We start from the raw sequence: 18,463 nt of genomic DNA on the forward strand, positions 1-18,463 counted from the left end.
AAAAAGCGGAAGTGGTCTGTTGCGGTCATGGGCAGGCTCGTATTGTGAAAAGCCAGTAGCGGAAGTGGTCCGTGGTGGTTTTGGCAGACTTGATCCCGGCGTGTGATCCGGGACTGGGACTCGGATGCAGATCTTCTTCTCAGAAGTTGGGACGCGTCAAAGGTAAAACATCTGCGCTTTTAATCTGTCAGATTAGGATTATCGTCATGTTCGCCGATGCTGAGCGTGCTGTTTAGCGCTGTGGCTAAGCTAACGAGCTAATCAGCCGTTCGGAAAGGGCGTTATTAGTTAGTTATAGCTTAGCTTAGCTTCATTTAGCTCACTTTAGGTAACAGAAATACAGAAATAATCGGAAAAAAGACAGTTTGAATCACATATCTGTTATAAATGCAGGGGCATTCATGTGTTATTACATATTACAAGGCCTCGTTGAAGTTTTTATGTGTTAAATCAGTGTTTGATCACTCTGTGTATTAAACCAGATGTTACAAATTACTCATAAATGTAAAAGGGTGTTCTCGATTTCGTCAGTTATCCTGCTAATATAACAACACTACGTGTCAGAGAGTGTGCAAACTCACGTGAGTTTATATCCGTGAGGGATGTAGAGGTGAAAAGCTGGAGAGCCAATCCACACTGGACACATCTGCAGACACACTTTCACTCATCCGACGAGTCAGGGCTGAAAAATGACTCTCAAACAGGAACACCTCAATAACTGAGGCCATAATGGATGAATACATGTATTTCTACCCTCGAGCATTCAATCAGATCCTCTAATAATCAACAGGATGCAAACGAGTCATGTAGTGTTGTAATTCCCCTTTGTACCACAAGATGGTGCATTGAGCTACTTTTACTGTGATATTGTGATAGAATTATATATAAATATACGAAAATAATATGCACAAAATATGAATATATAGGATAAAATAAATGATGAAAGTGCACTAATAGACAAAAAACATTGAAGTGAGACAAAAATATGTTTAAGAGATGGATAATAAGAATACACAAAAAAAACATTTTAAGCTGATTTTTCCCGTTTTTTAAATATGTTGATGAGTAAATGTGAAGTCTTAATATATAAACATTTCTATCTTTAGAAACTGTGCAGATGAAATGTTCATAAACAAACCATATTAAGACGTAAACATGCATAACACATCTGTATTTGGGAGTAATCTTTATAACTTTTATGTTTTAATAAAAACAATGATCTTTTACTGTTCACACGAGAATAACTACAGAGCTCCTGAAACAGGATAACAGCAGATTTCGAGTGCGTTAGTAACTCAGTGCTGCCACCTGCAGCGGAGGAAGTGGAATTACACAAATCTTCCAAACTTAGTGTAGTTTTAAAAGCAATTTAACCAGCTTCATGTTCCAAACCTGACCTCCGTTTGGACTGTAGGACATTTTCCCAAGTACCAGGAACCATGAGAGGAACTTTTTCTGTTTTTTCTGTCAAACTCCCCAGTAAACCTCTGGGATTAGCTGTGTCGTCCTGAACAGACTGGATGGTTACTGTTTAGTTTTGGGTTGGAAGCTTTTCGTTTCCTTAAAGAGAAGCGCCTGGAACTAAAGCTCCTTCTGCTTCAAACGCTGTCGTGCCTAACGACCGGGTGGAAGGTTCGAATCCTTCTCTCTTCTCAAACAATCTTGAGCTGAAGGCTGTTTGCGGGTCACCCGGTTCCTCCTACGATCCGCCACATGAGGACGGTTCTGGAGACGCTGGCAGCTCCCTGGACGTCTGCAGGTGTCTCTGTGGAGGACGGAGTGTTTGAAGCTGATCAAAACACAAACGATCCGATTCCTGCTGTTTATATGACCGTATTTTCTGGACTTTCAGTCATATCTGTTCTAACTTAGAGGTTGTTTTTTCCTTATGGCGGCACATTTTGGGACTCGTGGTCCAGGAGGGCGGGGGCCTCGGTCCCTGGAACCCGTCCTGATGCTGGATGAGCTGTCAGATTTCACGGGACGCTCTGGGTCTCTCTCCTTCCAGACGCTCCAGATGTTGGTTGTTGTGACCGTACTGAGAGCAGAGGCGATGGGGGGCAGGAAGGCTGCCGGGTGTCGGAGATCCCGCCCCTCCCCCGTCCTCCCAGCGCTCTTCCTCCTCGCTGCCGTCCTGGTCTCGGTTTGGGCCGATGGGCGGGATTACTACGACCTGCTGGGCGTCAGCCGGGAGGCCACGACGAGGGAGATCCGGCGGGCGTTCAAGCAGCTGGCGCTCACTATGCACCCCGACAAGAACCCAGTGAGTCCCTCCAAGGAACCCGGTGGAACCGTGCCCCGGCTCCCGTCCCACAGACCGGCTGCTAACGGCTCCGCGTGGCGTTTCAGGGCGACCCCTCGGCCCACGAGAAGTTCCTGCAGGTCAACCGGGCCTACGAGGTCCTGAAGGACGAGGACCTGAGGAAGAAGTACGACAAGTACGGGGAGAAGGGTCTGGACGAGCAGCAGCAGGGCGGGCGCTACGAGAGCTGGAACTTCTACCGATACGACTTCGGTACAGACTCAGACCCGACGGCGAGCCCAGAGGAGGCGCCGCGGAGGAACCCGCCGCTCTGAAACCTCTCTGTTCCCTCTCTCTGCAGGGATCTACGACGACGACCTGGAGATCATCACGCTGGACAGCGGAGACTTCGGTAGGAGCGTTTTAAGGCTTTACTTCCTGGTGTCTTTCGGGCAACTGTAGATGATTCGTTTCGCCTTTTATACCCGGGCTGTACCAGCTGGCTGTTTTCCTCTTTGACCAAAGTTATCCGTTTGAGAATCCAGAAGAAACGTTTTTCAGTGATCTCTTCGACGTTCTGAAGTGAAAACCTCAAACGTGGGTGAAACGATGAGACACGTCAGCGTGCGGACGACCAAACGGCGGTTTAATCAATTAAATTACAGATAAAACAAATAGAAATGAGAAAAAACTGCAAGAACAAGTCCGTCCAGTACGATTGAAGGACGTAGCCTCGATCTGCAGATGGACTTGTTTCAGGAGAAACGTGACTTTACAGCGTCTGTAATGTGAGTTTTCATTGAGCTCAGGTTCTGGGCGTGGCGTTCTGCTCCCAGGCAGGGTTTTCCTTCCAGTCTGTTTGCGTTGGAATCCATCCAAAGTTTCTTATATTGATCATGTGTTGGATCTTTTTGTCTTTTCTTGAATGTGTGTGACTAAAACCCAGTTTTAGGAAATGAAACCAGCCGCTACAGTCAGTTCCCTGGAGGCCTTTCTTTCGAGGAAATCAAGAAAACATGAAGATCTGACCTTGACTGAAAAATAACAGTGAAGGCTGCGAAGCTGAATGTCGAGTCAAAGGAGCAGAACTGATGATTACAGCAGTGTGTGTGTGTGTGTGTGTGTGTGTGTGTATGTGTGTGTGTGTGTTTCAGAGGCCGCAGTGAACTCTGGAGAAATCTGGTTCATCAACTTTTACTTCCCACGATGCTCGCACTGCCACGACCTGGCCCCGACGGTAACTCAGACCTTCAACAAGCCTCAAACTAATCTTTGTTTTTTACTTTGAAATGTTTGAAAATTTCCTGAAACGATCAACAGAATGCCAGAATCCCACATCTCCAAACTCACAGTGGTGCCTGCAGTCCCTGTAGCTTTAAATCGGTTCTCTAAAGACCAAAGAAAGAAGAAGATCGGTGAAAAGTGACATTAGAAGTTTTTACTGCCCTCTGGAGCTCAGAGACGGTACTGCAGGGATATTACGTCCCGTAAAAAAGGGGATTTTTTCTGGAAAAAGGGAAATACAACAAGGAAAAAGAGAGAAATAAAGAAAATGAAGGAAAAAAGAGGGTAAATTGAACATTTTAACTCAGACGAGTTATTTCAAAAACTTTAACCGAAGTGACCACATTCGGTGAATTCCACGTTTTTGTCCGATTCTGTCAGAATCTGCGTCATATTTAAGGAAAACATTCTGAAAATGCAGCGTTATGTCACAGGACAGTGGTGCTGCAAAATAACATGGAGCCAAACTTTTACACAGAGAAAGTGAAACATTCATCAGATTGAAGCATCTTTAACCACAAACTGTGATTTACAGGTCAGGAAATGCTTCCAGACAGATTGTTTAGTCAGTGTTTGAACACGGTTGTTGCTTCCAGAGGAAACAGGAAACCATCGATCCTGCAGCTCTGTGAACATGAACCTGGTCGTCTTGTGTTTGCTGCTGATTGACGGCGTGCTGATTGGTCCTCTTCTCTCTCTCTCTCTCTCTCTCTCTCTCCCCCTCTCTCTCCGCTCCGGGCGCCGTGCAGTGGAGAGAGTTCGCCAAAGAGATGGATGGCGTGATCCGGATCGGAGCAGTGAACTGCGGCGACAACAACCACCTGTGCCGGCGGATGGGCATCAGCAGCTACCCCAGCCTGCTGGTGTACCGGGCGCAGCAGGTCGGCGCTCGCCGCTCGCCGCACGCCGCTTGCCACACGCCACACGCCCTCAATCCAAACACAGCAGGTGGCCGGAGGCGGCCGGAGGCGGCCATGTCCTCCTGTTTTCTGGGCGGAGTCCAGGGAACTGCCGCCACGCCTTCCACCAGCATCGCCCGTTTAGCCGATGACTGTCATCAGAGTCCGTTTAATTACAGTCATTAGAGGTGATCGAGCTGGCTACATTAGTTGGACACAGGAAAAACAGTTTAAAGTCTGTTTCAAAGCTTTATTCTAAGGTTCCTGCTCTTTATTAGAGAAGAGTTCAGTGACGATCAGCTGATTCACTGCTTCTGGAGGGAAACAAAGACGAACCACTGGAAGTGACTTTAGTGACTGTCAGTGTGATTCATCCAGATTCTAGAGCATCTTCCTCCTCTAACATCACATTCTAGAGCATCTTAAAAGTCATGAATAAAATCTGCCGTTAACACTTCCAGCTGGTAGACGTGGATCTGTTGCTTCATATAATCTGTTTAATCTGGACTCCAGCCGAGGCTCCGTCAGCAGTCGTCCTCACAGAGCGTTGGTTTGTCTTGGCTTCCGGAACATGATGAGCAGCGTTAAGACACATCTGAGCGAGGCGGATCTGCGATCGGCAGAGCCTAATCTCCGGTTAATCTGTGTTTGTGTAGCGACCGGAGAGGTTCAATGGCGAGCGCAGTGAAGACAACCTGGTCCGCTTCGCCATGCAGTTCATCACCACCAGCGTCACGCAGCTCTGGCAGGGTGGGTTCCTCCTCCTCACACACCGTTCACACTCTTCTCCCAGCCTTCACCGAAACGTCTCGACCAATCAGAGATCAGCGAGGAGCTGCTCAGCCGTTCTGATGGGACGTCTGGAGGGTTCAAGGCCGTCTGGACACTTTCAGGCTCAGCTTTCACTCACATGCTTCTTTTGTGACGTTTAAGATTTACTTCTAGTGTGTGTGTGTGTGTGTGTGTGTGTGTGTGTGTGTGTGTGTGTGTGTGTGTGTGTGTGTGTTTTATCCAGGAAACATGTTTAACGAGATCGAGTCTGCGTTCTCGTCGGGCCTCGGCTGGCTGATCTCCTTCTGCTGCGACACTGGAGGTAACTGTTCACACTCTGTCTCCGTGGAAACGGGTGAAAACACAACTTTTTGAAAATGTGAGTCGATGGATAATCAGGAGCACGTTTTCCTCCAGAGTGTCATGACCCCCAGTCCAGATTCCCCCGGTCCTGGTCCCGGTCCTGGTCTGGGTTCTGGTCCTGGTCCCAGTCTGGGTCCCGGTTCTGGTTCTGATCCTGGTCCCAATCCTGGCTCCGGTCCGGGTTCTGGTCCTGATCCTAGTCCCGATCCCGGTCCGGGTCCTGGTCCTGGTCCCGGTCCGGGTCCGGGTCCTGGTCCTGGTCTCGGTCTGGGTCCTGGTCCCTGTTCTGGTTCTGGTCCTGGTCCCGGTCCCGGTTCGGGTTGTGGTCCCGGTCCGGGTCCTGGTCCTGGTCCCAGTCTGGGTGTCGGTCTGGGTCCTGGTCCTGGTCCTGGTTCCAGTCTGGGTCCCGGTCCCGGTCTGGGTCCTGGTCCTGGTCCCGGTCCGGGTCCTGGTCCTGGTCCCGGTCCGGGTTCTGGTCCTGGTCCTGGCTCATTTCCTGATGCTTCTCTCTGCAGACTGTCTGGAGCCCAGAACGAGGCAGAAGCTGGCGGGAATGCTGGTGAGCGGCGAGCCGTCACGTTATCTCCGGGTTTCCTCACGGCTCAGTATAGCTGACACACACATGCACGCACACACACACACACACACACACTCCACCTCCGCTGGAACAGAAATGTCCTCCGCAAATGTCAAACAACTTATCACCTGAGAGCTGAGCCGCCGTGGAGCTGATCGTCCCGCCGACCTGTTGACCTTCAGCCCTGCTGGCTCCTGATCCGGACCCCCTCCTGACGTCTACCTTTGGATTTAACTTTCATTTTAAGAACTTCAGAGCAGCCAAAGCCTCCTTTTAATACCCGGTGTCCTCCAGAGGGGGCCCAGACCAGAGGTTGGGAACCAATATAGCTGCAGTTCTGTTTTCTGGCTTGTTCCTCTTCAAGTATTCGACCCCTTAGCCGTCGATTTAGGTCCTAAAGTTGGTCCAGGACCGTGGAGAAGGTTGTAGTTATGCAACGCCAGAAGTCAGTGAAAAGCGTTTCTTTGGTTTTGTTTTGTTTAGCTCATGCTGGGTGACGTCGTCTCCAGTCTGGACTTCTGGTTGTGAATCATGAACCGTGAGGCTGAAGCTTCAGCATCAGGAGCTGATTCAGAGTCACGGTGTGTGTTGTGTGTGTGTTCAGGACGGCCTGGTCAAGGTGGGCTGGGTCGACTGCACCAGCGAGCAGCACCTGTGCGACAGCTTCCAGGTGAGGCTCCGCCTCCGCCCCGACCCCCCTGGCTCGGCCGGGTGAACCAGGCCTCAGTGGTGAGCCGGGCCTCAGTGGTGACGATTGATTTCTGATCAGGTGACGACGGGAGCGACGGCCCTGTTCCCTCCGGGGAGTTCTCTGAACCAGCAGGGCAGCATCCTGGTAGGAGCTGTGTGTGTGTGTGTGTGTGTGTGTGTGTGTGTGTGTGTGTGTGTGTGTGTGTGTGTGTGTGTGTGGCGTCGCGGCCGGTCGGACTGACTCGCTCCTCCTGTGTGTGAAGTGGATCAACTCTCTGGACAGTAAAGAGATCCACAGCCAGGTGATCAACCACCTGCCGGACCTGGAGCTGCTCACCGCCGACTCCTTCCAGGTACCGAAACGCCGCAGCCGCCGACTTTAACGCGGCGCCGCAGGACCGGCTGACGAGTCTCCGCCTCCCTGATCCTCAGAGCAAACTGGCTCACCACCGCTGGCTCATCAGCTTCACCTTCGGAGACAGAACTTCCTCCAACGAGTACAAGAAGCTGCAGGCTTTCCTGAGGAGCGACCACATCCAGGTGGCGTGTCTGTCCGTGTGTGTGTGTGTGTGTGTGTGTGTGAGATCTGTGTTGATTGACGCTCCGTCTTCAGGTGGGCAGAGTGGACTGTGTCGCCGACGCGCCGCTGTGTGAGTCTCTCTACATCCATAAGCGCTGCGTGGCGGTTTTCAAAGGCCTGGGGATCCACGACTTCGAGATCCACCACGGTGTGTATTCACAGCCCCTTTCATCCAGAAAACACACCATCGGTTCATCTTTTCACGAGCTGGATGACCTGCGGCTCCGTCTCTGGGGTTAGGTTACGTTTGAACAACCAGCCGGAACATTATGATCACCTGCCGAATGCCGGGAGATGCTGAATTCTCTATTCAACCTTCAGCTTCTGTGTTTTCATTACTCGCAGTAAAACCTTTGTTTTCTCAGGAAGACTCAGTTCTTCAGTGTTGCGGGTCGGATTCTCCGCCTGACTCTCCGTCCCTCCGTCTGCAGGTAAAGACGTGCTGTACAACATCGTGGGCTTTGCCAGGGACAGCGTGCGCGCTCACGTGACGACGCTGAGGCCCGAGAACTTCCCGTCCGACAGGAAGGAGCCGTGGCTGGTGGACTTCTTCGCTCCGGTCAGTCGCGACGCCGTCGCTGCACCGCAGACCGTCTGAGTGACGAGCAGCAGGTTTTCGTTCAGTGATCAGTGTAGATTTGTGTCTCCAGTCAGTGTCTGGAGGTTCACCTCCATTCAGATTACAGGAATAAAGTCTGGACCTGTCAGAGACTGCTCCTTCTTTTCTTAGTTTTGTCTCCAACACTTGGTTTTCAATAAGCTTTTCCATATGAATCCAGATTTGAAGCGAGTTCTCAGAGTCCAGCGTCTCCTGGACTCGTTCAGTCAGCTGCTCCGGTGGAAACTCCTCGTGGAGCCTGACACCTGCCGGGAGGCTTTTTATGGCTGTGAGCTTCAGGCTTGTTGGTTCAGATGGCTCCAGGTTTACCTTTGAGGCAGGTTGACGCTGCTCCGCCTTCAAGTCAAACAGAGACGGGGCGGCTGGAGGGAATCGAACCGCGACTCGCTCTCCTCATAACATGAACGCTGAAGAAATGAGGCTGGATGTGGAGAATTAATGAAACATCAACAGTAAACTTGATGCAGAATACAGGATTCCCATTTCAAACCAACACCTCTCCTGACTTCCTGTCTAAGCATCGCTCTTCTTCCTTCTTCTGTTCTTCTGATTTCTGCCTGCTTTTTGAGTTTTGGAGACATTTTCTGTTTTGAAAAAGCGTAGATATTAAAGCTGGTGTCTTCCTGGTGCAGTGGTGTCCTCCCTGCCGAGCTCTGCTGCCCGAGCTCCGCAAGGCCTCCATCCAGCTGGCCGGCCAGATGAAGTTCGGTACTCTGGATTGCACCATCCACCACGGCCTGTGCTCCACGGTGAGCACACACACACACACACACACACACACACACACAATTACGTTTGAGTAATTTTTCAAGTGATTTTCAAAAAGACTCTTAAGTCTCAAGTAAAATTGTTAAAAATGGGACACATTTAAAAAAAAAATCTAAAATAGCTGGAATTTCTGGAAAAAAATTTAAATGGGGGAAAAATATACAAAACTGTTAAAAAAATGGTTAAAACAGCTTAAATGTCCAACTTTTCTACAAAAAAATGCTGAAAAATACAGGTGAACTCACTAAAATCAGGCCCAAAACCAGGTGAAATGAAATATTCTCCGTCCTGAACTGAGTTTAAAACTTCATCATAAGAGAGTCTTTGTGCCTTTATCTAAACCACACGGAGCCCTTATTTCGGAGGTGGAGCGTGTTTATGGGCTCCAGCGGACCAGGATCGGCGCTGCCACCGTCAGTCTGACTCTCAGCCTCTCCCTCTCGTCCCGCCTCAGTACAACATCCAGGCTTATCCCACCACCGTGATCTTCAACGGCTCCTCCATTCACGAGTACGAAGGCCACCACTCGGCCGACGGCATCCTGGAGTTCATCCAGGTGACGACCCCCCCGCGGCGGCGCCGGGCTGTCTGATCGCTGGCATCACCACTCCTCAACGTCTGCTTTCTGCCTCCGCAGGATCTGATCAATCCCTCCGTCACCGTTCTAGATCCCTCCAGCTTCAAAGAGAAGGTGAAAGGTAAAGAAACTCATCTTACAGTGTGGAGGTTTGGGGGAATAGAAAACATGAAACTCTTCGTCCTGCAAAGAAGGAGCCGTCAGGAACACAGCTGATCACTTTTCTGCAGTCTAGACCCTGGAAACTTACTGGTCTCATAGAATTCAAAGCAATTCAAATAAAGTAATCAGTAACTTATTGCCAGGCAACATCCAGGAAGAGTTTAGTGTTAGAGAAAGAGGTTAGAATGTGACTGTCCTCATAAAACACTCAGCTGAACAGTGAAGACGGAATTAAATGTCGTGCAACAGTTTGTATTTCAAATATCTGAATATAAAAAATGAGCAACTCGGCAGTGGAGAGACAGTCCGGTGTGTCCAGTGTGTGTCCAGTGTGTGTCCAGTGTGTGTCGCGGTCCGCTCACGGCTCTGTCCCTGTGTTCCAGGCCGGGCCGACGGTCAGGTGTGGGCGGTGGATTTCTACGCTCCGTGGTGCGGCCCCTGCCAGGCTCTGCTCCCCGAGTGGAGACGCATGGCCCGGGTACGACTCCTGCTAACCTCCTGCTTCACACCGACACATTTCAGACGCTCTGAGTCCAGGTGTCTGATGGGAGATGAGCTAGGCGATCAGAGCAGGCCTCACATCTCCATCAAATCATTCATAAGAAAAGCAACTTCTGGGTTTGTCCACTAGATGGCACTGTTCTAATGTATTATTTACTGTACAGCTGTGAAGAAATCAGTTTTCATTCCTTCATCGCTGCAAACACCAACCTGGTTTCAGCAGAGAAACAAGTAGCAGCAGGATGGAAATAACCTGTTTGATGGAGCGAGAACCTTTCCAGACTCTCCCCACAACTGCTGCTGCTCTGGATGTTCTCAGTCTGATCATAACCAGGATGTGAGTCCTTCACAAGACGTGAGGATCGAGCGTTGAAAGACCTTCTAGAACTGTTAGATCGTCAGAAACTCCCACGCTGTCAGGGTTTGCTCCGAAGCGAAGGAGTCTGAATCTCAAAAAAAATACAAGAAATGGATCAAGGAGAGACCAGACGGAACAAGGAGCCACACAGTGTCAGGAGAACCGGACAGCATGAAGACCTGCTGTGCAGGAGGTTCCACGAGGACTCTGATCTTCTGCAGAACCTCTTAGAGAATCTCTCTCTCTCTCTCTCTCTCTCTCTCTCCTCAGCTGCTGTCGGGCCAGATCTCCGTCGGTTCCGTCGACTGTCAGCGTTTCCAGTCGTTCTGTCAGAACCAGGGAGTGAGAGCGTACCCCGAGATCCGCCTGTACTCCGGGAGCGCCCGGCAGCCCGACCGCTTCTCGTACGTTCCGTTTTAAAATGCTCAGAACCTCCGGGAGTTTCAGAACGTTCCAGATCAATGTTCCGTCTGTCTGTCTGCAGGAGTTATAACGGCTGGCACAGAGACGCTCATTCGCTCAGAGCCTGGGCGCTCAGGTCAGCACACACTTCCTGCTTCCTTAACCTTCTTTCCTCACATTCTGTTTGCTCTTTCACCCTTTATTTCTCTCTCTAATTTCGTGTGTGTGTGTGTGTGTGTGTGTGTGTGTGTGTGTGTGTGTGTGTGTGTGTCCAGCTCTTTACCTCGGGCCTCAGTGGATCTGACTCCAGACACCTTCAGGTCTCTGGTTCTGTCCGGTAAGGACCACTGGGTCCTGGACTTCTACGCCCCGTGGTGCGGACCCTGCCAGCACTTCGCCCCAGAGTTTGAAGTTCTGGCTCGGGTGAGATGATGATGATGACGATGATGATGATGATGCTCTCAGACTGGAGGCTCTTCAGTGGCTGTCTGTCCTGTGATTGGCAGATCCTGAAGGGGGAGGTCCGTGCCGGGAAGGTGGACTGTCAGGCTCATCATCAGACCTGCCAGTCAGCAGGAATCACAGCGTACCCCACAGTCAGGTTCTACCCCTACCAGGGCAAGAAGAGGGTGAGAACACACACACACAAACACACACACACACGAATGTGGTCCGTGAAACGGTGGACGCAGACTTGAGCGACTGGTTTTGTTCATTTGGTGGCAGCATCGAGTCTCTTCGGCCTCTGGGGGGCTCAGTTGTTCCTTAATGACACATTAACTTCAATTAAAAGAGATGCTGTTCCTGATCTGCCCACTAGAGGTCACTTTTTCAGAGTTGAGATTATAAAACAACTCCGAGATGTAAATCTGAACCATGAATAACCAGTGGTGGTATCAGGAGGGGAAGACAGCGAGCTAGCACTGGTTAGCATGGGTTAGCACTGATTAGTTTATGACAATGAACAGGTGACGCGACGAGCTGCTAGCATACGAGTGTCGCCGTGACAACGAGGACTTTAGACTCTAGAAATGGAAAAAATATGAGTGTTTTTAGTCCAGTTATAGGATTCCTGCCTGCCTTTCTTCCTTAGTTTGTAAACCGATTTGTGTGTGTGTGTGTGTGTGTGTGTGTGTGTGTGTGTGTGTGTGTGTGTGTATGTGTGTGTGTGTGTGTGCAGTACGAACAGAGTGGCGAGCACATCAACAGCCGGGACTCCGGCGTGATCGCCGACACCATCAGACAGCGGCTACAGCGACTGTCGCCACGGTTACAGCAGAAGCCGAAGGTGAGTCCAGCTGAACTGTCGTTCACACGGCGACGTTTCCGGTGGCAACGCTTCGTTTTTGCGTTCCCGTTAAAGAACAGTCTCACGTTTACACGGCTGTGTGTTGAAAACTGTGTCTGTTTCCATGGAAACGGCGGAAACACTGAACATGATTAAAATATAAACAGACACATTTCCAGCAAAAATCTTTCAGAAAGATGTTAAAATCATCAACAGGGTGTAAAGAAACAAACCAAGTCATTCTCAGTCAAGAAGTGTTGTAATTCCACTTTGTACCACAAGATGGTGCATTGAGCTGCTCCACCTCATGACAATACCACGAAAAAGACAATAACTTTATAATTTAGCACGTTTCAAGTGTGCAGCTTTGTGCGAACATCAATCCTCATTCAGGAATAGGGTTTAACTTTTTAATTTGAGCCAGTTATCGATTGAAACTTCCTCAAAGTTGCTCTTACACTGAGTTTTACGTCTTTTATGAGGTCAATTTAAAATCTGTGCTCCTTCACTGTGATTAAAGCCCTTCAGAGTGATCAGAGCTCCTCCGCCGTCTGACCTGCTGCTGTCGTTGTTGTCGTTGTTTGTAGGACGAGCTCTGATGACGTCGAGGGGCGATGTGATTGGTCAGGATGGGATGGTCAGCTGACAGTATTCTTCTGGCTGTGTGGGATCTACTGAACACTAGTCTTTCTTTGTTTGTCTCCATTGTTTGTATTTACTCTATGAAGTAAAGCTGTGGGACGCCGCACTCCGACCGTGTTACTGACTCGCTGTGGACATCGTGCTGTATTTTACCTGCTCTTTCTCAATAAAGTGTCTTTCTGTGAGGCTGTTCACAGAATTTTTACTAAACTTTCAGCTGTGTCTGTTTTCTTTCTCCGTCAGTAAGCTGACAGGAAGCACGAGGAGAACTCTGCACTCACAGTGTCGGGTTTCACCTGAAGCTTTCTGGAACATTTAAAGAAAACGAAAAGAAGATCTGAAGAGCCACTTTTAGCTTTCGTGTGGAAAAACATGAACACATTAATAATGACTTTATTCAAATACTTAACATTTTTTTTAAAGTTACATCACTGAACAATAAAAATAAGTGCTTGTGGATAAATACAGTATTTCATTTAACTAGCTGCCTCCGAGAAAACATGGCCTCTCAGGTTTTAATGAACCTGGGTTTAATTTCTTTTATATGAATTGACGACATAAAGCAAAGTTATTTTTGGTCAAAAAATGATTTGAGGGGTGAAATGATGCATTTTGCTCAATCTTGATGGCAAAACTACTCCTGACTGAGAAGCAAATTCCGGGATATTTTGAATTTCATTTTTGAACGAAAAAGTCATTGATTAGAGGTTTCATAATTCTACTTATATTAAATTCAAGATGGCGTCAAAATGGATGCCAAATATGGTTTCTTGCCATAATTTGACTTGGACACTTTGACTTGTTCAAGGCCTCTAACAATAACAGATAAACAAAAAATAAATAAATAAATAAAAACACATAACAGATCATAGAATATTTTAACCCTTCTAGATCATTTTCTTGTTTTTTTTTTCTTCATTTCTTGTGTAATTATGCCTTTGTAGACACATTTCTGTTTCAGACTGAATTATTTGTTTTGTCCTCTTGTGCCACTGACTTCCATTCAAACTAAATCAGTTAAAGGTGCATTAAGGAGTTTTTCAACTTTAAAAATACTTATTTTCCACCATAAATATGTTCCACATTTTTAATGATGTGTACAATGTGCCCTGACATATTCATTACCAGTACCTCTAACAGCGCTAAATTGTCACTTGAAAGTTGCAGTGCCGGTCCGGCACCAGAAATTTTTGGGGGAGAATTTGAAAGGAATGACGTAATGCGCACTCCGACTGGTTAGGTTTCGTTTTGTCCTCCATTACTCCGCCAGATGCTTAGTGAGCAACGACTGAGCAGGATCTTCCAGACAGTAAGAACAGACTGGCTTCTAGCACTGCCACAGCTCCACACAGACTCCACCAGGCAGAAGACACTTACATTTTACTTGAGCGCTACTAAAAGAGCCAGGAAGGAGTTCCTCTCTTCTGTGCACACGAGCCACAGGCACGAGTTTTTCATTAAGCTGCATTATGCCCAAGGCCTGCAGGGGGCGCTGTTTCGCATAAAACGTGCAAACTCCTTAATGCAGCTTTAACTGGTGAAAACAACCAGCATTTATACAGGATGAGAAGTTTTTATTTCACAAAAAAAAAAGTAAAACAAATAGTGCTGTCATGCGATCAAAAAAAACTTAATCTAATTAATTACAGGATTTGTAAATAATTAATCTAATTAATCACATTTTAATCTCATATCTGCTTTAGGTCCCCAAGTGAAGAATTCAAATTCAGGGATGTTACAGAATTGTAGTGCAGGACTCATCAAATGAAAACACCGAGAAGAGAAGATTTGAAATCCACATTTTTGTTAATGATGAATGAAGCTCAGTCAGGACGTCTTGTCCAGAATAAATTCTGAGCTCAATAAGGTAACTTAGATAACACTTTCAGTGTGTTTCATTAAAGAAATTCAAAAGAAGGAAAAGTTTAAGTACATCCCAGCAAACCAATTCGGCCTGGTGCACTATTCACAAATGCAGTACAAACACAGATAAAAAAAAACTGAAATAAAATAAGTCTCAAATAGCCACTTAAGCAAACTAAATTCAAAATGAATACTAAGCTAACTCAATACAGCAATTTAAAATGAATACAAATAAAATCAGAAAATTGTCAATTCAATCGAGGGGAAAAAACCTTTGTGGGATTTTTGCTATGAAAACAGCATTTAATCTCTAAATTGAACGAGGTGGATTCTGTACCATGTTCACATTTCGTTCTTGTTCCTATTCTGGGTTCAGGCTCCTGGTGTGTGATTGTTGTCCTGATGTGTTTCACCTGTGACTGTGAGTGTCTGACTGTTGTTGCGGAATTTAATTTCCATCTCAGCTGTTATACTTCCTTCAGTCAGCAGATGGCGCTGTTGATCCTCTGAATCCACAGAAAAACTGCAGGTTGGAAAACCTCTGACTTCTACTGATTAAATGTACTGGTACTGATCTTATTTTCACTGGAGATGGAATCCGTTATTTCTCCTTAAAATATGAAATCTGCAACTTTAATCAAGTCTGAGTCTTTATTCAAACTGTATGAAAACATTTCTGTCTGCTGTCAAATGGTGTGAAATGACTAAAATATGTTTTAATCGTCCAGAAAAACACCATAAAATACAGAAAAAACTGTTGAGTCAGACACTGGAGCCTGAAATGAAGTTGACTGAAATATTGACTTATAACTGAAGCTTTCAGAGCGTGGAGTAAATGTCAGGGAGCTTAATGGCTCTAAAAGTTCAGATCAGATCCCGAAGAGGAGAACGTTTTGGACAAAACTGGAATTTCAACCTCAAAATCTTCAAAACTCCGGTAAAATGTGAAGAATTGATGTTGGATAATATCCTAGAAATCTTCATTCTATTGACTCTTTATTGATTCTTCTTCCTCCTCAAGGTCGTATTTAGTAACTTGTGTATCTTCATTATGGTTTTCTCTGTACATAAATCTGATGGAAAAACTGAAACATGAGGGACAACAGTGGTTGTAATTCCTGAAAGTGTTTTTCTTCGTCCTGTTTGGACTTTTTGGTTGGTGGTCTTACATTAGAAATGTAGAAAAATGTGCTTAAACATCATCGCTCTGCAGAGAAAACTACTTGAAACCTGCACAGAATGAGTCCTGCAGGCCACATTCTTTTGAAAATAACAGATACAGAATTAATCAATCGCACACTAAAGACTGATGACTAAAACACATTGCAGTTATTTTAAGAAATTCAAAAATTGTGTGATTGACCCAAAGTAAACTATTTCTCGGTGGAATTTGTTAACCTAAATGTTGCGTGAAAGTGGAATGGAGGCTGTTTTTGAATTGAACTGCATCCTCCATAGTGTGCATGCTCTCTGTTTATTCGAGATATTCTAATTTCTTCAGTTGTATGGGGTCATTTTGTTCTGCACTCCACCTCAGTCATCAACATATGTTTGAGACGTCCATATTAAAACTGTACTTCAGGTTAGGATTGGGGTTGGGTCAGCCCCGGGGGCCACACACCAACATTAGGTGAAACACATCAGAACAATCAGACACCAGGAGTCTGAACCCAGAATCTCAAAGCAACCAGAACAAAATGTGAACATCGGACAGAATCCAACTCATCAAATGCCAAATTTAGTTATAAATCCTGTTTTCAAAGGAAAAAGGGTACAAAAGTTTCTTTATCCCCTCGTGTCCTAAATATGTAAATTATGTTCTCATTTAAACACAAACATGTGATTTTTCCTCCTTCCTTTGTGTGAAAAGTACAACATATTTTTTTACTACAGTAATGAATCTATTCTTTGATTTTCAAATCATTTATTTATTGACACGTTTAATGTTTTTTTTTCTTTTGAGAAATAACCCCCCCCCCCCTCAAAATAATCTTGTATATATGCTCATTTTAGCCAATTAAAGGCAACAATTCCTGAATACATATACATACATACAAGCTGACTAAAATGCTCCCATCATTTAGGAGTCCTTGGTGAGCACAACCTGAGGAAGAACGGACTTTTTGAAGAATACACTGCCAGGTGTCATCAGTTGTTTCAGTTGCTAAATCTTCTTGGGAGACCGTAAACTCAAAAATATATTACATATCACCTTGATTACCCCTCCGCTGTCCACATTTTATCTACTGTAGTTTCAGCTGGAAGGCCAGGGAGCTGGGGGTGTTTGCTATTTGGGAAACTTTGAATTTGAAGATAACGAAAGAAATGAATTTGTGGGATATTAGAATTTTGGGTCAATTGGGAAAATGAGTCAAATATCTAAAATCTTTAAAACTATGTGTGTCATTTGTGCCCCATATTTTGAAAGCTGAGTCAATCAAAGAAAGTGGAAATACGTAGTTACAGCAAATTGGTGATGGAATTGACATGGCATGTAATCCAAACCTTCTCCTGCACTGTAACCAAATTCTAAGGGAACTGTACACTAATGGGTTCCGTTTATAGGTGTACAGTTCTACGGGAAAAGCTGAGCCCAGCAGAGCAGACAGGGAAGTCTTACCACAGAGCGCTGATTCCATGTGGAGCCATGCTGCTGTCTGATAGTGATATTTGCAGTTCGGTACGGCCAGTCCTCCTGATTGTTTTGTTATTTGCTAAAAGTTCTTACAAATCTTAGGGGGGTATTATTCCACATAAATGTAGATATACAGTATATATTGGTCCAGTATTGAAATAATGTGTTTTTTGTTTTTTTTTTTTGTATGTTGGAAACATTGAAATCGATATTAGAATTTAGGTAAAATATTAATTTTCACTGCATTAATACATCCAATTAGTGATAATGGGAGATTGCTCCACCTTTGACATTCTGCTTTGGTGGATTTCAGGAGGGTGAAATTTTCATCAAATGAGTATTTTTGCAAATTTTGTAATTTAATGTCTAAATAAGTCAGGCGGTTGGTTTTTATCTTAAACTGAAATGGTTGAAATGATAGCTTTCTGGGTAATTAGTTTATGGGAAACAGTTCATTCACTAAATTTCTCTGACTCTAATGTCTGAATGCAGTTTTATGGTTGTTTTGATTCATATTGCAAAAAGGAGCAGCGACCATGGACATTCCGGCCTGGTTCCACGCGGTGGAGTGATAAATACTGGGATTGTGGCGTATTTGACCGATCACGAAGCATGGGTGAGCTACATAAAGATTTTATCCATAAAATAAAAGTTTCACCCAAACAAAATGTATTTAAAGTGTAATACAAATAATCCTCCAGCTAATCAGACGCCTTCTCGCGTCTAGAGATGAAGCAATCTCAGGTTATGGGGAGAATGACGTGTTCATGTTAAAAAATCTGTGTAAATTGAAAAAGCCATGAAAAACGAAAACAATTTAGATGCCAGCTTTCATTGCCACTTAGTATAATATGAAGAATACCGCATGCAGCAGTGAATAATAAATATTAAAGCCAACAGTAACTTCAACTTAAGTGAACTAAATGGTCCTTTAGTAAAATTGCTCATTGAACAGTCTTGTCCTACATTAACAGGGCTTCAAACTTTTTTCAGACCATGACCCTGTGGAGGTGTTGATCCACCAAATATTTTGATACAAAAATTCTAATAATCAAAATAAAATGCTGTGAAATATGGCCTAGCCCCCTGCTGTGACCCATTTAATGGTCTGGACCCCACTCTTTATCAACTCTGCTTTATAAGATCAGCATGCGGCGCCTCAAGGCAGCACTGGACTCTGCCACCGGGTCGATAATGCCTTCACTGTCATCACTGTCTTTTTCTGTGGACAACAGAACAGCC

The 18,463-nt window shown here is 45.9% G+C and overlaps 1 protein-coding gene across 1 annotated transcript; it reads left to right on the forward strand.

Annotated features, from left to right (window-relative positions):
- Nucleotides 1–83: 83 nt before the first annotated feature.
- Nucleotides 84–12,924, forward strand: dnajc10 (DnaJ (Hsp40) homolog, subfamily C, member 10). The gene is made up of 25 exons (XM_030112644.1): nt 84–162; nt 2,009–2,263; nt 2,350–2,515; nt 2,604–2,654; nt 3,397–3,479; nt 4,276–4,407; nt 5,082–5,175; nt 5,441–5,518; nt 6,075–6,118; nt 6,741–6,806; nt 6,906–6,971; nt 7,090–7,179; nt 7,259–7,366; nt 7,440–7,554; nt 7,838–7,965; nt 8,658–8,774; nt 9,248–9,349; nt 9,431–9,491; nt 9,916–10,010; nt 10,662–10,795; nt 10,876–10,929; nt 11,069–11,216; nt 11,300–11,422; nt 11,974–12,081; nt 12,669–12,924. The coding sequence occupies exons 2-25, from the start codon at nt 2,018–2,020 to the stop codon at nt 12,678–12,680; spliced, it is 2,421 nt and encodes an 806-aa protein (XP_029968504.1). The 5' UTR covers nt 84–162; nt 2,009–2,017; the 3' UTR covers nt 12,681–12,924.
- The last annotated feature ends 5,539 nt before the right edge of the window (nt 12,925–18,463 follow it).

Source organism: Salarias fasciatus, chromosome 16 (genome assembly GCF_902148845.1).
Source record: "Salarias fasciatus chromosome 16, fSalaFa1.1, whole genome shotgun sequence".
NCBI lineage: Eukaryota > Metazoa > Chordata > Actinopteri > Blenniiformes > Blenniidae > Salarias > Salarias fasciatus.